Raw genomic sequence first — 15,585 nt, 5'->3', positions numbered from 1 at the left:
TTCCCCCTGAACCGGGCCCCCCCAAAAAAGAACCCGATTTGGAACACTTGAGGTTTTGTAGCTAGTGGTGCTTTTTGTTCGGTTCTGGGGGGGATAACTCGGGGGTTAAGGGCACAGCGTGCCTGGAGGAGCCCTCTCTGATGCTGCAGCCTTGTTTCCTCCGCACGATAAAAATTCTCCAGATTCGTCTTTTTCGGGCTCTTGGCGCCTCCCCCCGCAGCATCCCTCCTGTCTCAAAGATGCCCCTGGAGCTCCACACTGCTCGGGCCCGCGGAGCTGCTCCTTCCTGCGGCCTCAGCGTCGGGCTCCACAGCACAGGGATTTCGGAGGCCAAGGCAAGCACTGGAGATTCCCTTCGCGAGGCAGGAGACCGGACAGGCCGGCAAATCCGGACCGGTTGCAAAGGAGCCCCTTTCTCCTTTTCTAACGACGTGCAGGAGCTTTAAGAACAGAGCCGCCGGGATGCGGGGCATTGCGGAGCCGGTGCGGCCCGGTGTGCTCCCGGCCCGACACCACTGGAGGCCCGGTGCAGGACTCCGGAGCACACTCGGCCCTGCCCCGCTGCCCACCGTCCTCCGTCCACGGCCGGAGGAGCCCCGAGCAAAGCCCCGCGGCCCGCCGGACACACGGGCATCCTTGCGGAAGATAACGCGAGCCTCGGCGGACCGGGTTGCGGATGCGCGATTGCACGGCGCTGCGCTGTAGGGCCGGCCCGGGCCCGGCATGGCTGAGGCAATTCTGCCATCTCCTGGACAAGAGCAGGCATAGGCGGCTTCCAGCGCTCGCCAGGCGCGACTGAGCCGGAGCTGCGCACTCACGCGCGGAGCTGCCCGCGTCTTCCGCTGCGGGAACGCGAGGGAGGGATTGTGGGGTGGTCAGCGAGGAGGGCGAGGCCGATCCGGTCGTCTGTTAAAAGGAAAAGGAAAAAGAAAGAAAAGGAGACAGAGAGCAAAGGAGTGTGTGAGAGCAGAGCCTCGGGCCGCCCGGTGACGTTTCCTGTGCAGACACCGGCGGCGGACACCACGGGAGACACTGCGGCCGCCAACCACGAGCCCGGGGCGGCCGAGCGCTGCGCGGAGCCGTGCCCGCACCGGGCGGTGCGCGGTGCTTCCCCTGCCGACCTCGGCGCAAAGCTCGCTGCCCTCCAGCTCCTCGGGATTTTGCTGTCCATATTTCTCGCAGCGTTAATTAGCGGTTACAGATGAGCATTAATTGCAAGCTCTGTTTTCTCTAACCTCGTAAAAGTTAGTTTGAAGTGTCACCTTTCCGGTAATGCGGAACTCACAGCCGTTGCTCGTGTTTATTGCGAGAAAAAAATCCTGTCTTTAAGCACAGTGCGTTCCTTCTGCCTTCCCAGAGCAGACGATCGGAGTCAGCTCTTTCGCAAAGGGCGATTATGGAACGAAGCGGTCACCTCGGCTCGTGGGGAGAAAAAAGGCAGAAAACAAATAAGTTAATAAGGGGGAGATGCAATTGGCAGACATAACTCAAACAATAAAAATTAAGGGCAGCGGTCAGTAATATCCTCCAGCGACGCATGTGTGGTCCGTGTGCTCAGGGGAGAGCAATCGTTTCAACATTTCTTCCAGGGCAATGAAATTACTGCAGAATTCACCCCAATTTCCCATTAGACAGCAAGATGAATTTGATTAGGAAAACGTCAAGCGGGGCAGTGCCTCTGATCTCGGCGTAGAAATAAAACCGAGATTAAAACTATGATTAAGAGCACAATAACACGGAAAATTAACCCTACCTTTTAACTGGGCTCGAGTTTTAAAATCGAAGCCGCGAAGGTGATGACACATGGGAACTGGGGTTCGGCCCGAATCGGGGTCCGCTCGGACCCGGGGATCCCTTCGGGAAGGACCGAGGTCAGGGGCCGGGGGTCCCGCAGCGGCCGCGCAGCACGGAGCCGCCTCGCAGCTCTCAGGGCTCCGGCCGCTGCCTGCCGGGCAGCTCCAGCCCTTGGCCTTGCAGTCTGCTATTTTATGGGAATATCGCGTCTCTGGGTGAGACACGGGGGCTCGGCTTGTCTCCGCAGGAAGCAGACTGTCTGCCACCCCACACGGTCTGGAAAGGACTCGAGCTGCCTCCCGTGAGGATGCGGTCAGATGAGGTTTGGTTCGTACTCGGGAGCGGGGAGGAAAGTGGGAGATGCAGAGGGACAGCCGCGCTCTGGTGTGAGCTTTCAAAAATGTCATATACACGACATATAGAGAGAGATCCATGCATATACATACATACATCTACATCTCAATTTCTCTCTCTATATATATACACATCACCGTAAGGAATAATTTTCTTCTTAGCGGACGAAACCTGCTCGGCCGCAGCTCGGGAGCTGGCAGCGGGCTCCGAGGCCGGCGCTGATCCAGCCCTGCCCACCGCAACCATCCCGTGCCCTGCTGCAGGGTACCGGGGCATTCTCCTCCGTGCAGCCTTAGGATGCCATTGGTTTGTTTTAAATCTCAGAGCTCTGCGCAAGAAATTCCTTCTTGCTCCCACTGCTATTCTCTCTCAAGAATTCAATAAACAAGTGCCCGGATTTGGACTAGTCTTTTGAAAACCTGCCTCGGGTTGGAGTTAGGATGAAAGGTAGAAGGGGTAAGAAGAGTAGGGTGCAAAGCTGGGAAAGCCTCCGAGACCACCGGTCATTAGTGCAACAGAAAGACAATCCCGCCAATAACCGATCAATTAATATACTAATTGCAAGCATATGCAGATGCATATCATGTTGCTCACAATTCAAATAAATGCGTGTATAAAACGTGTAAAAGCCGCTCTCCGAGCACACACACTGCGGTGCCCCGTCGGCACAGGGCAGTGCCCATCCGTGTGCCCGGACGGCCACGTCTCCTTCCCTCGCCGAGAGCTGCGGGCACGGAGCTGTGGCCCCGCTCCGGGTACCCCCATGCCCGGAGCTCCGGGACCGCTGCCCGCCCCGGGGCTCTGCTCCGTTCCGGCCGGGGTTTTGTTTTCTCCGCATCTTTCCTCTAGCGCTGCGGCTCTGCCAGCCAGTCCCAGGCACTTTTATAGAAGCGGAGACCATGTTTTCCCCTCCCCCTTGCGAGTCCGGTATTTTCATATTTCAAGTGTTATCATAAGACTTTTTAAAAGGGGGGGAAGGAGGAAAAAAAAAAAAAAGAAAGAAAGAAAAAGGAAGGGTGGGGGGGGACACCGTGGCTCGGTGGCTGGAGGCGGTGCTGAAATTACCGGCTTTGAAGAACCTGTCTGCAAAGTTTCGTCCAATCGTTTTAGGCTTTCCGCTTATTCCCTGTTGTAACTAAATACTGCTGTAAGAACAGCTGAAGTCCTTTGTTGGAAATGTGTGATCGCAGTCTCTACAGATCTGGCTACGTTGGTTCTCTCTTGAACTTGCAATCTCCAGATTCCTTTTATTTTCCCAATTTGCGGGCTAATGGCAGTCAGTTGGCGGCTCTGCCCACCATTTCCTACCCCCGGAGCTCGATCCCGTGGACGTGCCCCAGTCCGTGCGCAGCCCAGCCGCAGGGCCACGCGTTCGGCGGCGCGGCGCAGCCGTACCTCCCCGGCTCCGTTCCAATCAGCATCAGCTCCAACAGCAACAAAGAGTGCCTGGAAGAAAACAATAAATATTACGCCCACGATGCGAGCTCCAAACAAGAGGAAAGATGCAGGCAGAGGCAATCTTTCGCAAATGACCCAACTATTACTCACGCAGCCAACTTAAAGCCCGCAAAGTATGACCACTCGAGCCTGCCGAGAAGCTTGCACGGCTCGGCCGCTCTTTTTGAAGTGAATTCCTGCACTTCCAGCCTAAAGGAGGACATCAAGAATTCGGTCAACTTGAACCTGACAGTTCAGCCCGCAGCAGTCCAGTCATGCCTCAGACCTTCAGTGCAGGATGGTATGCCTTAAATCTCTCGCTTTAGTCCGAGGCGACCTAGCGCTTCGTGCTTTCTAAGAGATGCCTGTAATTGTTTGTAACCCCCCCCACCCCCCCCAACCCTGTAACCCGTTCGGAACGGTGATAGCTTAACCCGACTGGGGGGGTAGATAAAATCGTGCTGTCAGACGTGCTTTGCCAGATTTTGCCGACCTAGCGTTGCCCCTTCGCCTCGCGGGTTTGTACGTATTCTCTGTAACCCACAGCCGTGCCCCCACTAAATTATCGACGTGTTTGTTGTAGGTTTGCCTTGGTGCCCCACCCAGGGGAGATCGAGAAAGAAACGGAAACCTTACACAAAACAACAAATTGCCGAATTGGAAAACGAGTTTCTCCTCAATGAGTTTATTAACCGACAGAAGAGGAAAGAACTATCAAACAGACTGAATTTAAGCGATCAGCAAGTTAAAATTTGGTTTCAGAACCGACGAATGAAGAAGAAAAGAGTGGTAATGCGCGAGCAGGCGCTTTCTATGTACTAGCGCGGCGTCCGCCCGTTCCTGCATGAACTTGTGTTCGCCCCATAGAGTAGCGTGTGGTCGCGGCTGCAAGGCGGGAGCTGGGGGGTTTTTCCCATTTAAGCCAAATTCTCGGAACGCGTAGGATCCCCGTGTACGTCGGCAACCGCTGAGCTCTTAGGCAGAACGAAGAAGACGAGCCAGCCCAGCACTGAAACCCGTATTATCAGCTTTTTCCCCTTTCTTTCTCCTTTTATATAGTTTTTCTCCTGCTTCTAACCCTCTCTTTCCCTGGAGAATGTGCGGTGCGAAACTAAAATCGATGCCTTTTAACTGTATGTAAACACCATTTTGCTGAAAATAATAATAATAATAATAATAAATAAATAAAAGAATGATGCCTAGTAAAGACGTCAGCTCTGTAAATGCCGGCTGGTCCCTTCATGTGTTCCCCGCTTCTGAAGGCGAGCATGCGGCGCTCGCATGTTTTGTGGTTTGGAATAACCTGTTGGAGCACAGATCGCACAAAGCGGTTACCAAATAAACCTTTTCATTTTTGATTTGTTATTTTTTTTACCAGCCCCGCTCGCATCCAGCCGCGGCCGGCGGAGAGGGCACGTGACGCTCGCTCGAGGCCCGCGCATAATCCGCGCATAACCCGCGCATCGCCTCGGCGCAAGCCGGCACCGCCGCTCCGCGCTCCGCGTTGCCGCCGCCCACCCCGACGTCTCGGCCCCGACGGCTGCAGCGGGACGGGGACCCCCCGGGGCTCCGATCCCCGCTTGGCCGGGGCGAGGTCCCGCCCGCCGAGCCCTCCCGCAGCCGGCTCGGCCCCGCAGCGGGGCAGGGTGACCGCGACCTCCTCGGCCCGGTCGCATGCGGCTCTCGCCGGTGGCCGCCCTAGGTGGCCGGGCCGGGCCCTGCCCTTCCTCCGCCGCTGACTTTGGCCTTGTCCAAGTGCGGCCCCAAACAAACGGGAGGGGGGGGTTGGGAGCGGGCTGTGCCTCTGGGGCCGGGGCTGGGGGCAGCCGGGCCGCTCAGGGCCCCTCTCACCCCGAGGTACTAAGGGAGCAGGAGAAGGGCGAGCAGGGAGGTTTGATTATTTTCCGAGACTGTCCCCACGGCCGTTTCCGCAGAGGTTTTTATGAGGGAAAGTGGGGACACTTTCTCTGTTTCTTTGTTGGTGGTGGGTTTTTGTTTGTTTGTTTGTTTGTTTGCTTGTTTGTTGTTCTTTATAAACCTCAGAGGGGAAACTCGGCCAGAGGGACTGGGAGGGTGCCCACGCCGATCGAGCACAGCCTTAGTACGGGAATTAAATCGATTTTCCCTGCAATCCTCTGCCCAGTGCTGTGCTGCAGCCCCCGGCACGCGGCTCCGTGCTGCCACAGGGCCGCGAGTGCGGGAGTGCCCAGGCTGAGATTGCAGAGCTGGAAAATACCTCACGGAAATACAGCTCCGGATTAAAACGCGTTTTGGCTGCACTTTCCACGCATATCTGTTTCTAATGAAGAGGCGTTTCCACACGCGAAACCTTGGGCTGCCTCTCCCAGTAGTAATAATAATTACACTGGCTGAGCCTGCGCTATTTTCTGGTGTATAAAGCGAGCTCAAATGTGGTTGTTTGGAGCTTACGCAACAAGACTACACAATCACAAGGCGCGGCACAAAGAAGCCATAAACTCATTATTTCATAAAGGAGACATATCCGCGCTGAGGGCAGCGCAGCAGCCATCTTCCGAGAGCTTCCCGCAGCCCCAAAGTACCGCCCGGGTGTGTCGGAAGAGAGAAGGAGCCGCAGCCCGACCTGGAGGCGCCATTCTCGCCTCCCAGAGGGGTCAGAGCCCACCTCGCTGCGGGCAGAGCTTAGCGGGGCCGGAGGGCAGCGCTGCCCGCGTCCTCAGGAGCCCTCGGGGCGCGCAGCCCTGGCGCAATGCGGGCTGTGGGATGCTCTTCCCTCGGCAGCGGTCCTCTAATTAAGAAAACTGGAAGCGTCCCCAGCGATACGAGCCGGGAGAAAGGCGAAAAATGGCTAAAGAGCTTTTATTTATTCCTTCTGGAATACTACTAAGGCCCTTGAGAAACGGAGTCTTTGTGCCGCCCTTCTCCGTTCTAACCTACACCGGTACAGCCGTAGCCTTTACCCGATTTGTGATGTGAAAGCCGAAGAGGACTTGGATGGAAAGATGGGAAGTGCCATGGATTGTTCACTAAACGCATCCGATCCACGACGACAGCTGAACGCGTACTGCCAGTCAGAGCCGCCCTCGGAAGGAGAAATAGGTTACAAAGCAGGGAGATGGGGTCTGAAAGGCTGCGTGCTGCAGAACTCCGTGCATTACGTGTGTCTGTGCGTGTCTGTGCACGCCTTGCACATATCTGAGCATCAGCGGGCACACGCAGGCAGCACGCATCTGCAGGACAAAATGGTGCACACAGACGTGCGCACAGGGCAGGTTCCGGCTGCTCATCTGAAGCTGCGGGCGACGACAGTGGTTGGGGGCACTGGGGGAGGCACTCACACACACGCAGGCACACGCACACACAGACACGCACGCACACACGGTGTGGCAGGGCACGCACTCGCCCGGTGCGCGCACCCCGGGCACATGTGAGCACACGCGTGCCCGCTCGCGGGCGCGGCCCCGGGGGTGAGTGCAGGAGCTGCGGCGAGTCCCCCCGAGCCTGGGTTGGGCGGTGCGGGTGCCGCAGCCGCACCCCCGCGTTGTGCCGCGGTCCGGGGTGGCGGTGGGCACCCATCGGCTGCGCCCGTGCCCACTTCCCCCCGCGGCGGGCGGCGGTGCCTTTATTGACTCCTACATCACCATCTCCGCATTCCGACCGCAGCCCCAACGAGATAAAGCCCTTCCGAGGGGGGCTGAGCGTTTGATAAGGCTGCGAACGCAACTCGGCTCGTTGGAAATGGCTCTGGATGCCTTTGTGCTTCCTAAAAGAGCATAAATAATTAAAGTTTGGCAGGGAGGAAAAGCTTTCTTGCAGAACTGTAGTGGCAATAAATGAAATGACTCAGAATCTCTTCTCCAGTCGGTTTTTACGAGAGCTGCCAGACAGTGTCTGTTCACGTTCTCCAGATACTAGGGGCGCCATAACAAAGTTAAGGTCAAGTTAGTGTCTTATCTTGGGTGGCACGGAGAGCCGCATCTCCGCCAGCCGCGCCCGCACCTCCGCGCCCGCACGGTCTGCGGGGCGCCCGCAGTGCCACGGAGGGCTTTTGGAAATGCCACTCGGAGCTGAACCCTTGGTGATCCCACGCAACGGTTGCAGATGTTTCAAGACGCCTAACGGTAAGTACGCGCCTGGCTGAGGACGCGATGAGCGACTGTGTTGCGACGCGATGTAACGGGAGCGAGGCGAACAACAGAGGGATGCGGTGCTCGGAGCTGGGCTGGGGACCGACCCCCGGGTGGAGGCTCCTGCGGGTGGGGACCCCTGGCTCTGCCCTATTACGGAGGGGCTTCTGCTGCAGCACCGGGCTCCCGCTCCCGAATCGGATCGCTTTTGAAGGGACTGTTTCCTACAAGGTCTGTTTTCGTATTAACAAATCGTCGCCATGTCTTTGAACTTGAATTAGTTGAAACCGGTTGGCTCCTGCGCCAACATTTAGTTGATGCTGGGCTCGCTGCATCGAAAACAAGGTTCGGGATTCTGGCTGAGGCTCAATCTGTTGTCTGAGCGGTGAAGAAAACTACCTTTCTGAGGGTCCCAGAATCAACCCTGCTGTGAGCCCAGAGACAGGGCTCACAGCCCTGGGGCACGACCCAGAGGGTCCCTGCCCGGTGCTGCGGTGAGGGACGCAGGAGCCATTTTAGCTGAGCAGGCATCGTTTTTGGGAGGTTGTTCGTGTGTTGTGGCAAAATTGAGAAGGCTTGGACTTCCCTGGTAAAGGGAGGAAATGGTGGCTTTGTGTCTTGGTTTCTGGTGATAACTGGTGATAGCGAGTGGATCTTTGCTGGCAGCCATTTGTGGCGTGTGAGGTGGTCTGAAAGCGAGGTGTCAGGGCAACACTACAATACTGTATGGGGGGTAGAAAGAGAGAGAAAAAAAGGATGAGCTCCATCTGATCAGCTGGATTCGGGTCTCTCGGTTTTGGAAGGGCCAGGGACAGTGCTGCAGAAGCCCCTGCTCAGCCCTCGCCCGTTTTGGAGGAACAGGATCGGAGTGGCCGCGGAGGCGAGCTGGGGCAGGTTGAGGCTCTGGATGAGGGGTCTGGTTGTGGGGCCGGGCTGAGGATCTCCACCCGGACCTGTCCGCAGCGCGGGGCTGAGGCTGGCAGAGCCCGTTCACCTCAGAGCCGAGGGCTTTCTCTGCGTGCCTCGGTGCTGAGGGCCGGTCCCTGCCTCCCCGCTTGGGTGGCGACTGCCTCTGGGGAGCAGCTCGGGGCCTGGGGGGCTGCACGGAGCGCCCGGAGGTGTTCGGGTGGCGCGGAGAGACCCTGACGGGCCCGAGAGCTCGGGAGGATTGCAGGTTGGTTTGTAGAGCGGCGTATGGCATATGCTGTGGCTATGCTTTGCGGTGATGGAAAAAGGCATTCCCATAGAGAGCTGGCAAACGTTGCTGGAATGAGGAGCTGTTCGAGCACCGGGGGCTGTTGCTGGCGCGTATTGTTTATTCTGTTCCCTTTTTAGTCCTTGTGACCCGGTTTGTGTTCATCTATTTGAAATAATATTTCAAGGAGAAAGAATATGGGTAGAAGGGAGCCCTCGAAGGCAGGGCAGGGCAGGGCAGGGCAGGGCTGCGGGCTCTGTGCGTGCCGCCCGCTTCCAGCCCCGTTCTTCCCTTCCAATGAAAGTGAACGCTTAGTGGGAGTTGGAGGCACGAACAGAGGTCACTTTGTGTGCGGCTTCGCTTCCAAGGAAAGCGTGCTCGTGGGCTTTTTCCCCTGCCCCGGCCCTTCTCTTGCCAGAGGAGCCCCAAAGTGTCTCCCCTTCCCGAGACCAGCTGCTGAGAGATGTTCTCTTTGCATCTTTCCCCTTGCAGCTCGCCCACGGCGCCCTCGCACAAGCTCTCGGTGCTCGGGCTCGAGCGAGGGAACACGAGGCCCTCGGGGATCGCAATTTCGGGACGGATTTGGGTGCCAGCCTCGGAGTGCCGGAGCCGGGCGGGCAGATCCGCTCGGACCTCAGAGCGCGTGAATGGGACTCGGCCGCGCCGCGTGAACAGCACCCGGCGGCCGCCACCGGCAGAGCCGCTCCCGCTAACGAGCAGCGATCACGTTACAGAGGCCCGGTGCCCGGCTCGGAGCCCGCACCGCGGCCCGGAGGTCGCCTTCCCCGACGGAGGCTCCCGGGCGGGCGGCTGCGATGCGGGGGGGGCCGCGCCGCGGAGCCCCGCACCCGGCGGTGGCTGCGGGCGGGCGGCGGGCAGGGCGGCGCGGCCCCAGGTGAACGCCCGCAGCACCTCGGGCACCGCTCGGCCTCCGGAGAAGGAGGGGAAAAGGCGAGAGGGGCCGCCCGCTCATCTCTCCGTGCCGCCAGGGCTCTTTGGAGAGATCTCGGGAGCCGTTCCGAGGGGCCGATATAGATATAAGGACATTTCTACATTGCGTCACGTGACATAATTACCACTAGAATCAATCAAGATGAATTGCACGTCAGCACACGGTGGGGATTTTTTCTTAGTTGATCCTGTCCAAAGCCTCTTGTGCAATAGATGGATCTCGTTCAATGCATTGAAGCCTCCCGGTCGCTCGCAATCGCAAAAAGGAAGACATGACCGAGTTTGACGATTGCAGTCACGGCGCATCCAATATGTATCTGCCAGGGTGCGCTTATTACGTCTCGCCCTCAGACTTCTCGACGAAACCCTCTTTTTTGTCGCAATCGTCTTCCTGTCAAATGACTTTTCCTTATTCTTCTAATTTACCTCATGTCCAACCTGTGCGCGAAGTGGCATTCAGGGAATACGGATTAGAGCGCAGCAAATGGCAGTACAGGGGCAGTTACGCTCCCTATTACTCAGCTGAAGAGGTGATGCACAGAGACTTTCTGCAGCCCGCGAACAGGAGGACGGAAATGTTATTCAAAACGGACCCCGTGTGCGGCCACCACGGAGCGTCCCCCGCCGCCTCCAACTTCTACAGCTCGGTGGGGAGGAACGGGATCCTGCCGCAGGGCTTCGACCAGTTCTACGAGCCGGCCCCCGCGCCCCAGTACCAGCAGCACTCCGAGGGCGAGGGGGACGCGGACAAGGGCGAGCTGAAGCCCCAACACAGCGCCTGCAGCAAGGCACCTTCCGGCCAGGAGAAGAAAGTGACAACGGCGAGCGGCGCCGCTTCCCCTCCCGGTGAGGCTGTTGCAGAGAAGAGCAACAGTTCAGGTAGGTACCGGCGGTGACGCGGGGGCAAGAGTACAAGGCCGACACTTTGTCAAGCCGCATTTTATGTGCCATTTTATAAGCATCCAAAGGATTTTATATATCCTATAAGATTTCCTTCACCGTTGTAAAGCGTGTTTACGATAGGAAACCAATTTAGGTGGGCTTAAGGTATTCTCGGAAGAGGATATTAATTGTTATTAAATTGTTGATTTGGCGGGGGGCGGACGACGAGATCTCACAGGTAGGGCTCGGAGCTGCCTCCGCGCTGCAGGCTGAGCTCTTCGTTTGTTTGAGCGGGGGTGGGGGCGAGAGGGCTTGGAGAAACTTGGAATATTTCCAGCCCATTTAAATATCTCTCCGCAGCGCTCGAAGTGCTCTCTTTTAAGGAGAAGTTGGGAAATATTTTCTCTTTTTTAATTATTTTTTATTTTTATTATTATTTTTCTTTTCCTACGTCCACCGGAGAGCAAAAGCCCGGGAAGTATTTTCGGAGCTGCTGGAGGGCCGCTTCCCCGGGCGGGGGGACACGGGCAAAGTCTGAGCTGTTCCCAGCCGAGCGCGGTCGTATTCTGCATAAATCAGCATTTTCTCTCTTTAATTTCAGCAGTTCCTCAGCGATCGAGAAAAAAGAGGTGCCCCTATACCAAATATCAGATAAGAGAGCTGGAAAGGGAATTCTTCTTCAATGTCTACATAAACAAAGAGAAAAGACTGCAGTTGTCCCGAATGCTCAACCTCACTGACCGACAAGTTAAAATCTGGTTCCAGAATCGAAGGATGAAAGAAAAGAAACTGAACAGAGATCGACTCCAATACTTCACTGGAAATCCCTTGTTTTGAGGAGGGAAAAAAAAAAAGAGAGAGAGAGAAAGAAAGAAAAAGATAAAGAAAAAAAAAGGAAAAAAAAAAAGAAAAGGAAAGAAAAAGGAAAGGCAAAACAAATCTAATAATCGAGAGAGAGAGAAAAGGAAGAAAGAAGAAAAAAAAAAGAATCCCTCGGTCAGCCTGACCTGCCATCCGAATGCAAAGTGAATGGGTTTACATGACACAGCCGCCCTGCGGAACTCAAAGTTTCATTTCCATGCGCAGCTCCACACGCTGAATGGCCACTGGAGATTTCGGGGCTTGGCGGAGCAGATTCCTGCTAAGGGAACCCAGAGTAAATCCAGCTGTCTATTCTCCAGTGGTTGTCGCCAAAGGTGCTTTGTTTTTTTTCCTCTCCCACAGAACCAGCAATGGACCTGCAGTGTGTCTGGTAGTTTTTGCTTACAATTCATTGAGTTCGGGGGGGGGAGGGAGCTATGTTGTTGCTTTTTGAGTTAGGGTAACACTTCCCTCCCTTTAAGTGAATGCGGTTTATTTAAGAGATGGTAAATGTACGTTCGCTATATATAAAATATATATATATATATGTTTCTATTGTCATCCAAAAGCATGGGCCACTGTCTTTTTCATGTGAATAAATGGTTTCTAGTAAAGTTAAGGTTATAACTTCCGTGCACTGTATGGATTTCCATCTCCGAAGGATCCCGGGTTAGAGCCAAGTTCAGTTAAATAATGACGGGAGGGAGCCAAGAAGGATTACTCTAAATGCGTTTTAAATAAATAATAGCTCAGCTCTCTGGCTCTGCCTTTGTAGATCCTCCTAAGCGAGCTGCTCCCTCCCCAGTGCGAGGCAGAGCAAGCGAGGCTGCCTGCAGCCCATCCCTGCGGCTGGAGCCGTTACTATAAACAACGAAAAGGGCTTTTAACTGGTCAGGCCCCCGGTAAGCCCCGAACCCCCAACACCAATGAGTGTTTACTTGCAGCGCAGGCTGAGGCAGAGCGAGGGCTCCGAGCGGCTGAGACAACAGGGAGCTATAAAGCGCCAGCGCTCGTGGGGAGGAAAAACGTGCGGAGCGGAGGGGTGGGTCTCGGAGCCGCGGGGCTGCGCGGGGGCCGGCGGAGGTTCCCCCGCTTTGTGCGGCGTGACCCGGCTGGGCTGTTTGCGAAACCTTGAACTGTCTAGACAACACCATAAAAGCCGAGGTTCTAAACAGCTTAATTGGGTTATATTATACACCTTCTGGTGGGTGAAAAAGAGATTTCCGCAGTGTGCAATAAAGGCAAGGAGTGAGAAAAGAATTTGGCTTTTTTTGAATAGGACGGAGTGTCTCTCGCTACGCTCGTGTTCGCGGAAGGCAAAAGTGCGCAAATGAGTCAGGAACAGCCCTAATATTGAAAAACAACTGGAGAGATGGAAGCGGAGGGAGGCGCGGCTAAGAAGGAAAAATTAAAAAAAAAAAAAACCCTTAGCAAGAAAAACATAAGTGTATGCCTTTGAACTTCCAAAATGTCAAGGTCATCACCTTTAACCTTTCTGAATAATTAGGCGCCTTAAGGTTCCTCTGTTATTTTCCACCACCACCCACCCTCTCTCTGTCTCCCTCTCTCTCGCTCACCCTCACGCCCCACACACGCGGCCATGGCAGCGCCCCGCAACGCTCAGCTCCCGCCCGGCCGATGGCAGCAGCTCTGCGGTGCGCACAGCCCTGCCGGCTCCCTCCCTTCCCCTGCCGGGCCCGGCAATTCTCCGACTATCATCTTCTTTTTTTTTTATTCTTTTAAAGAAAATAATCCTAAAGAAAGAAATACTGCTTTTGTCGCTCCGGATAAAACGCGGAGGCGGCAAGAAGCGCTTGGCAATGTAGTGAGAAGGGTGCGATTTCAGCAGTTTTTCCCTCGGCTGCTCGTTCCCCACAAAGCCCATTAATTAGGAGCGCTCGGAGAGGCGCGGATTTCATTCCTCCCGACCTTCCAGCAGTGTTCTCGCGTCTCTCCCGAGTCCCAATCCACAGGGCGAGAGCAGGGCGTTCGCTTTCCTTTCCCCGCAGTGCTCTAAGCGTCCGTCTTAGGGGATTCCGATCCCTTTAAAAAGCTCCCACACCGCAAAAGAGGGCCGCGGAAACTTAACCACCCCGGCATTAATCTTGCATAAATGCTCAATTATAGCAGCTTTAGGTTTCTATTTAAAAAGAAAGGGAGAAAGCCGTGACCGACAGCGAATGGAGCGGCCGGGAGGGAGGCGGCTGCTCCTCCACCCGGAGCCACACGAGGGCGCATCGCTGCTGCACTGCGCCGTCCTCGTGCTCCGGTATATTTCCTCCTAATAATAATTCCACCGCTAATAAAACATCTAATATATAAGTAACGAGAAGATTTCAGGGCCTTCCAAATGAGAAAATAAAGCATCAAAAAGATTTATTAAACAAATAACCCGTAACCGTGACGTGCTCGAGAAATATGCCAATTTAAAAGAAATTTTGGTGCTCGTAATCTTTTATAACGCAACCGAGCTTTAAAAAAAATCCCATAATTTTAAGGGGGGGAAAAAAAGAAAGAAAGAAAGAAACAACCAACGATATTCAGAATTCGTTCCCTAGAACGAAAACCTATTTACTCCCTTCAGGACGGCCTCAATGCGGATAGAACAAAAGTAATATAAATCCCAGGCGCTGCCACTGTTTATCTTTCGTTTTTTACTGAAGGCTTCTCTTAAATAAACGTTTCGATACAGAAAGCCTAATTTTAAAAACGCGTTTTATTTAAACGCGGCTTTAACGTGAGGTGCTGAGAGCGCTTATTTTTTTTATAGACAGACAGAGACTAAAGCGAAAGAAGACGTTTTTAATATCCGAACATCACCTTGCCAAGGCTCTGCTGATTGCAATCCCTCTCCTTAACAACACTACGGAGATCTATTAAAATGAAACTAGAGATTAGAAAATTAAAGCGGAGCTTATGATTTCCCTGGGCTTTCTCCAGCGACCGAGCGCGTTCCGTTTTGCTGTTCTGTGCTCTGTCTTTTTGTCCTCCAGTGCGCACTTTTGCTCACAGTCTCCCCCAGAAAAGGGCTCCTCTTCTCTCTGCTCAGCTGCGGGATTCACCGAAATCTATTTCTGCCGCCTCAGCCGCGTTCCGTGCTGCCAGAGCCCCACATCCCGTGAAAGCATTTGTTGGCATTCCGTCCGCTGGGTTTGGGGGCGGCTTTTCGTTGTTGATGTTTGGTTGTGGGTTTTTTTTGTGTGTTTTTTTTTTTTTTCTTTTTTTTAGAAGTTCATTGTTAACAGTTTCCTAGAAATAGCCTTTCCGTCTGCGATAAAGCGGCATTGTGCAGCCTCAGATCCTCGGGTCCCTGGCGCCACGAGAGCCCCTTTGAGCCCAGCCCAGAGCCCGTAGGAACCCCTCTGCTCTTGGCGGAGATACCTATTTCGAGAGGGGATCATTCACCAAAGTTTTCCCGTTTGTTTTCCTGGCATTCGGGGCTTCTTGGGAGAGCCCGCACCGACCCCAGAGCCTTCGGGGCTCCTACGTGAAGCTTCAGCCCCTCACAATTAGCGCGGCCGCTCTCAGAGGATGTGAACGGCTGATTGGAGCCGGGTGTGTTGTTAATTAAAAAAAAAAGCAACCACCACAACCTTGAATACGGAAAAGCCACTTTGTTCCCCTTTTTTTTATTCAGCTTGTTAACGTGACGGTTCTGTCAGAGTCTATCATCTCTTGTATCCTTCTATCCTTCTTCCCCCCCTCCACCCCCTCCTCCCCTCCTCGTTTCTGCGCTTTATTCCTTTAGAAAGAAAAGGCTGGGAGCTATTTCCGAACGCCTTTGAGCTTGTCCCTTCAGGAGGGCGAGAAGGGCATTTGCCTCTTTGCTGATTGAACCTCAGATTCGGCAGCAGTCTGCCGAAAGTCAAACGTGCCGGGCTGCGGCCGAATCGCCGACCGGTCTGCACGCCAAAGTCCTGTAAGGATACGGCTGTGCCCCTGCGCGGAAATATGGGAACACGACAGGGGGAGGCTGAGGCTGAGGGCGAAGCTGCAGTAGAGTGG

The 15,585-nt window shown here is 54.9% G+C and overlaps 2 protein-coding genes across 3 annotated transcripts; both read left to right on the top strand.

Annotated features, from left to right (window-relative positions):
- The first annotated feature begins 3,156 nt into the window (after nt 1–3,156).
- On the top strand, nt 3,157–4,941 carry HOXD12 (homeobox D12). The gene is made up of 2 exons (XM_015868395.2): nt 3,157–3,886; nt 4,169–4,941. Exons 1-2 carry the CDS (start codon nt 3,325–3,327, stop codon nt 4,405–4,407), a joined length of 801 nt encoding a protein of 266 aa, XP_015723881.1. The 5' UTR covers nt 3,157–3,324; the 3' UTR covers nt 4,408–4,941.
- A 4,822-nt stretch (nt 4,942–9,763) lies between these two features.
- HOXD11 (homeobox D11) lies at nt 9,764–11,639 on the top strand. 2 transcript variants are annotated; one of them, XM_015868390.2, is made up of 2 exons: nt 9,764–10,716; nt 11,324–11,561. In XM_015868390.2, the coding sequence occupies exons 1-2, from the start codon at nt 10,110–10,112 to the stop codon at nt 11,554–11,556; spliced, it is 840 nt and encodes a 279-aa protein (XP_015723876.1). In that variant the 5' UTR covers nt 9,764–10,109; the 3' UTR covers nt 11,557–11,561. The 2 variants fall into 2 exon arrangements, with proteins under 2 accessions (XP_015723876.1, XP_015723875.1); XM_015868389.2 differs by having other exon boundaries at nt 9,768–10,716; nt 11,321–11,639.
- Nucleotides 11,640–15,585: the final 3,946 nt, after the last annotated feature.

This window comes from Coturnix japonica, chromosome 7 (genome assembly GCF_001577835.2).
Source record: "Coturnix japonica isolate 7356 chromosome 7, Coturnix japonica 2.1, whole genome shotgun sequence".
NCBI classification, from domain to species: Eukaryota; Metazoa; Chordata; class Aves; order Galliformes; family Phasianidae; genus Coturnix; species Coturnix japonica.
The sequence above is the reverse complement of the archived record's forward strand: the minus strand, read 5'-3'. Positions and strand labels throughout refer to the sequence as shown.

What these genes read in the sequence shown, in the direction of transcription:
- HOXD12 (XM_015868395.2), top strand. Translation starts at nt 3,325, where the DNA reads ATGTGTGATCGCAGTCTCTACAGATCTGGCTACGTTGGTTCTCTCTTG. An exon ending in CAGACCTTCAGTGCAGGATG is followed by an intron (nt 3,887 to 4,168) that starts GTATGCCTTAAA and finishes TGTTTGTTGTAG; the next exon opens with GTTTGCCTTGGTGCCCCACC.
- HOXD11 (XM_015868389.2), top strand. Translation starts at nt 10,110, where the DNA reads ATGACCGAGTTTGACGATTGCAGTCACGGCGCATCCAATATGTATCTG. An exon ending in AGAGAAGAGCAACAGTTCAG is followed by an intron (nt 10,717 to 11,320) that starts GTAGGTACCGGC and finishes CTTTAATTTCAG; the next exon opens with CAGTTCCTCAGCGATCGAGA.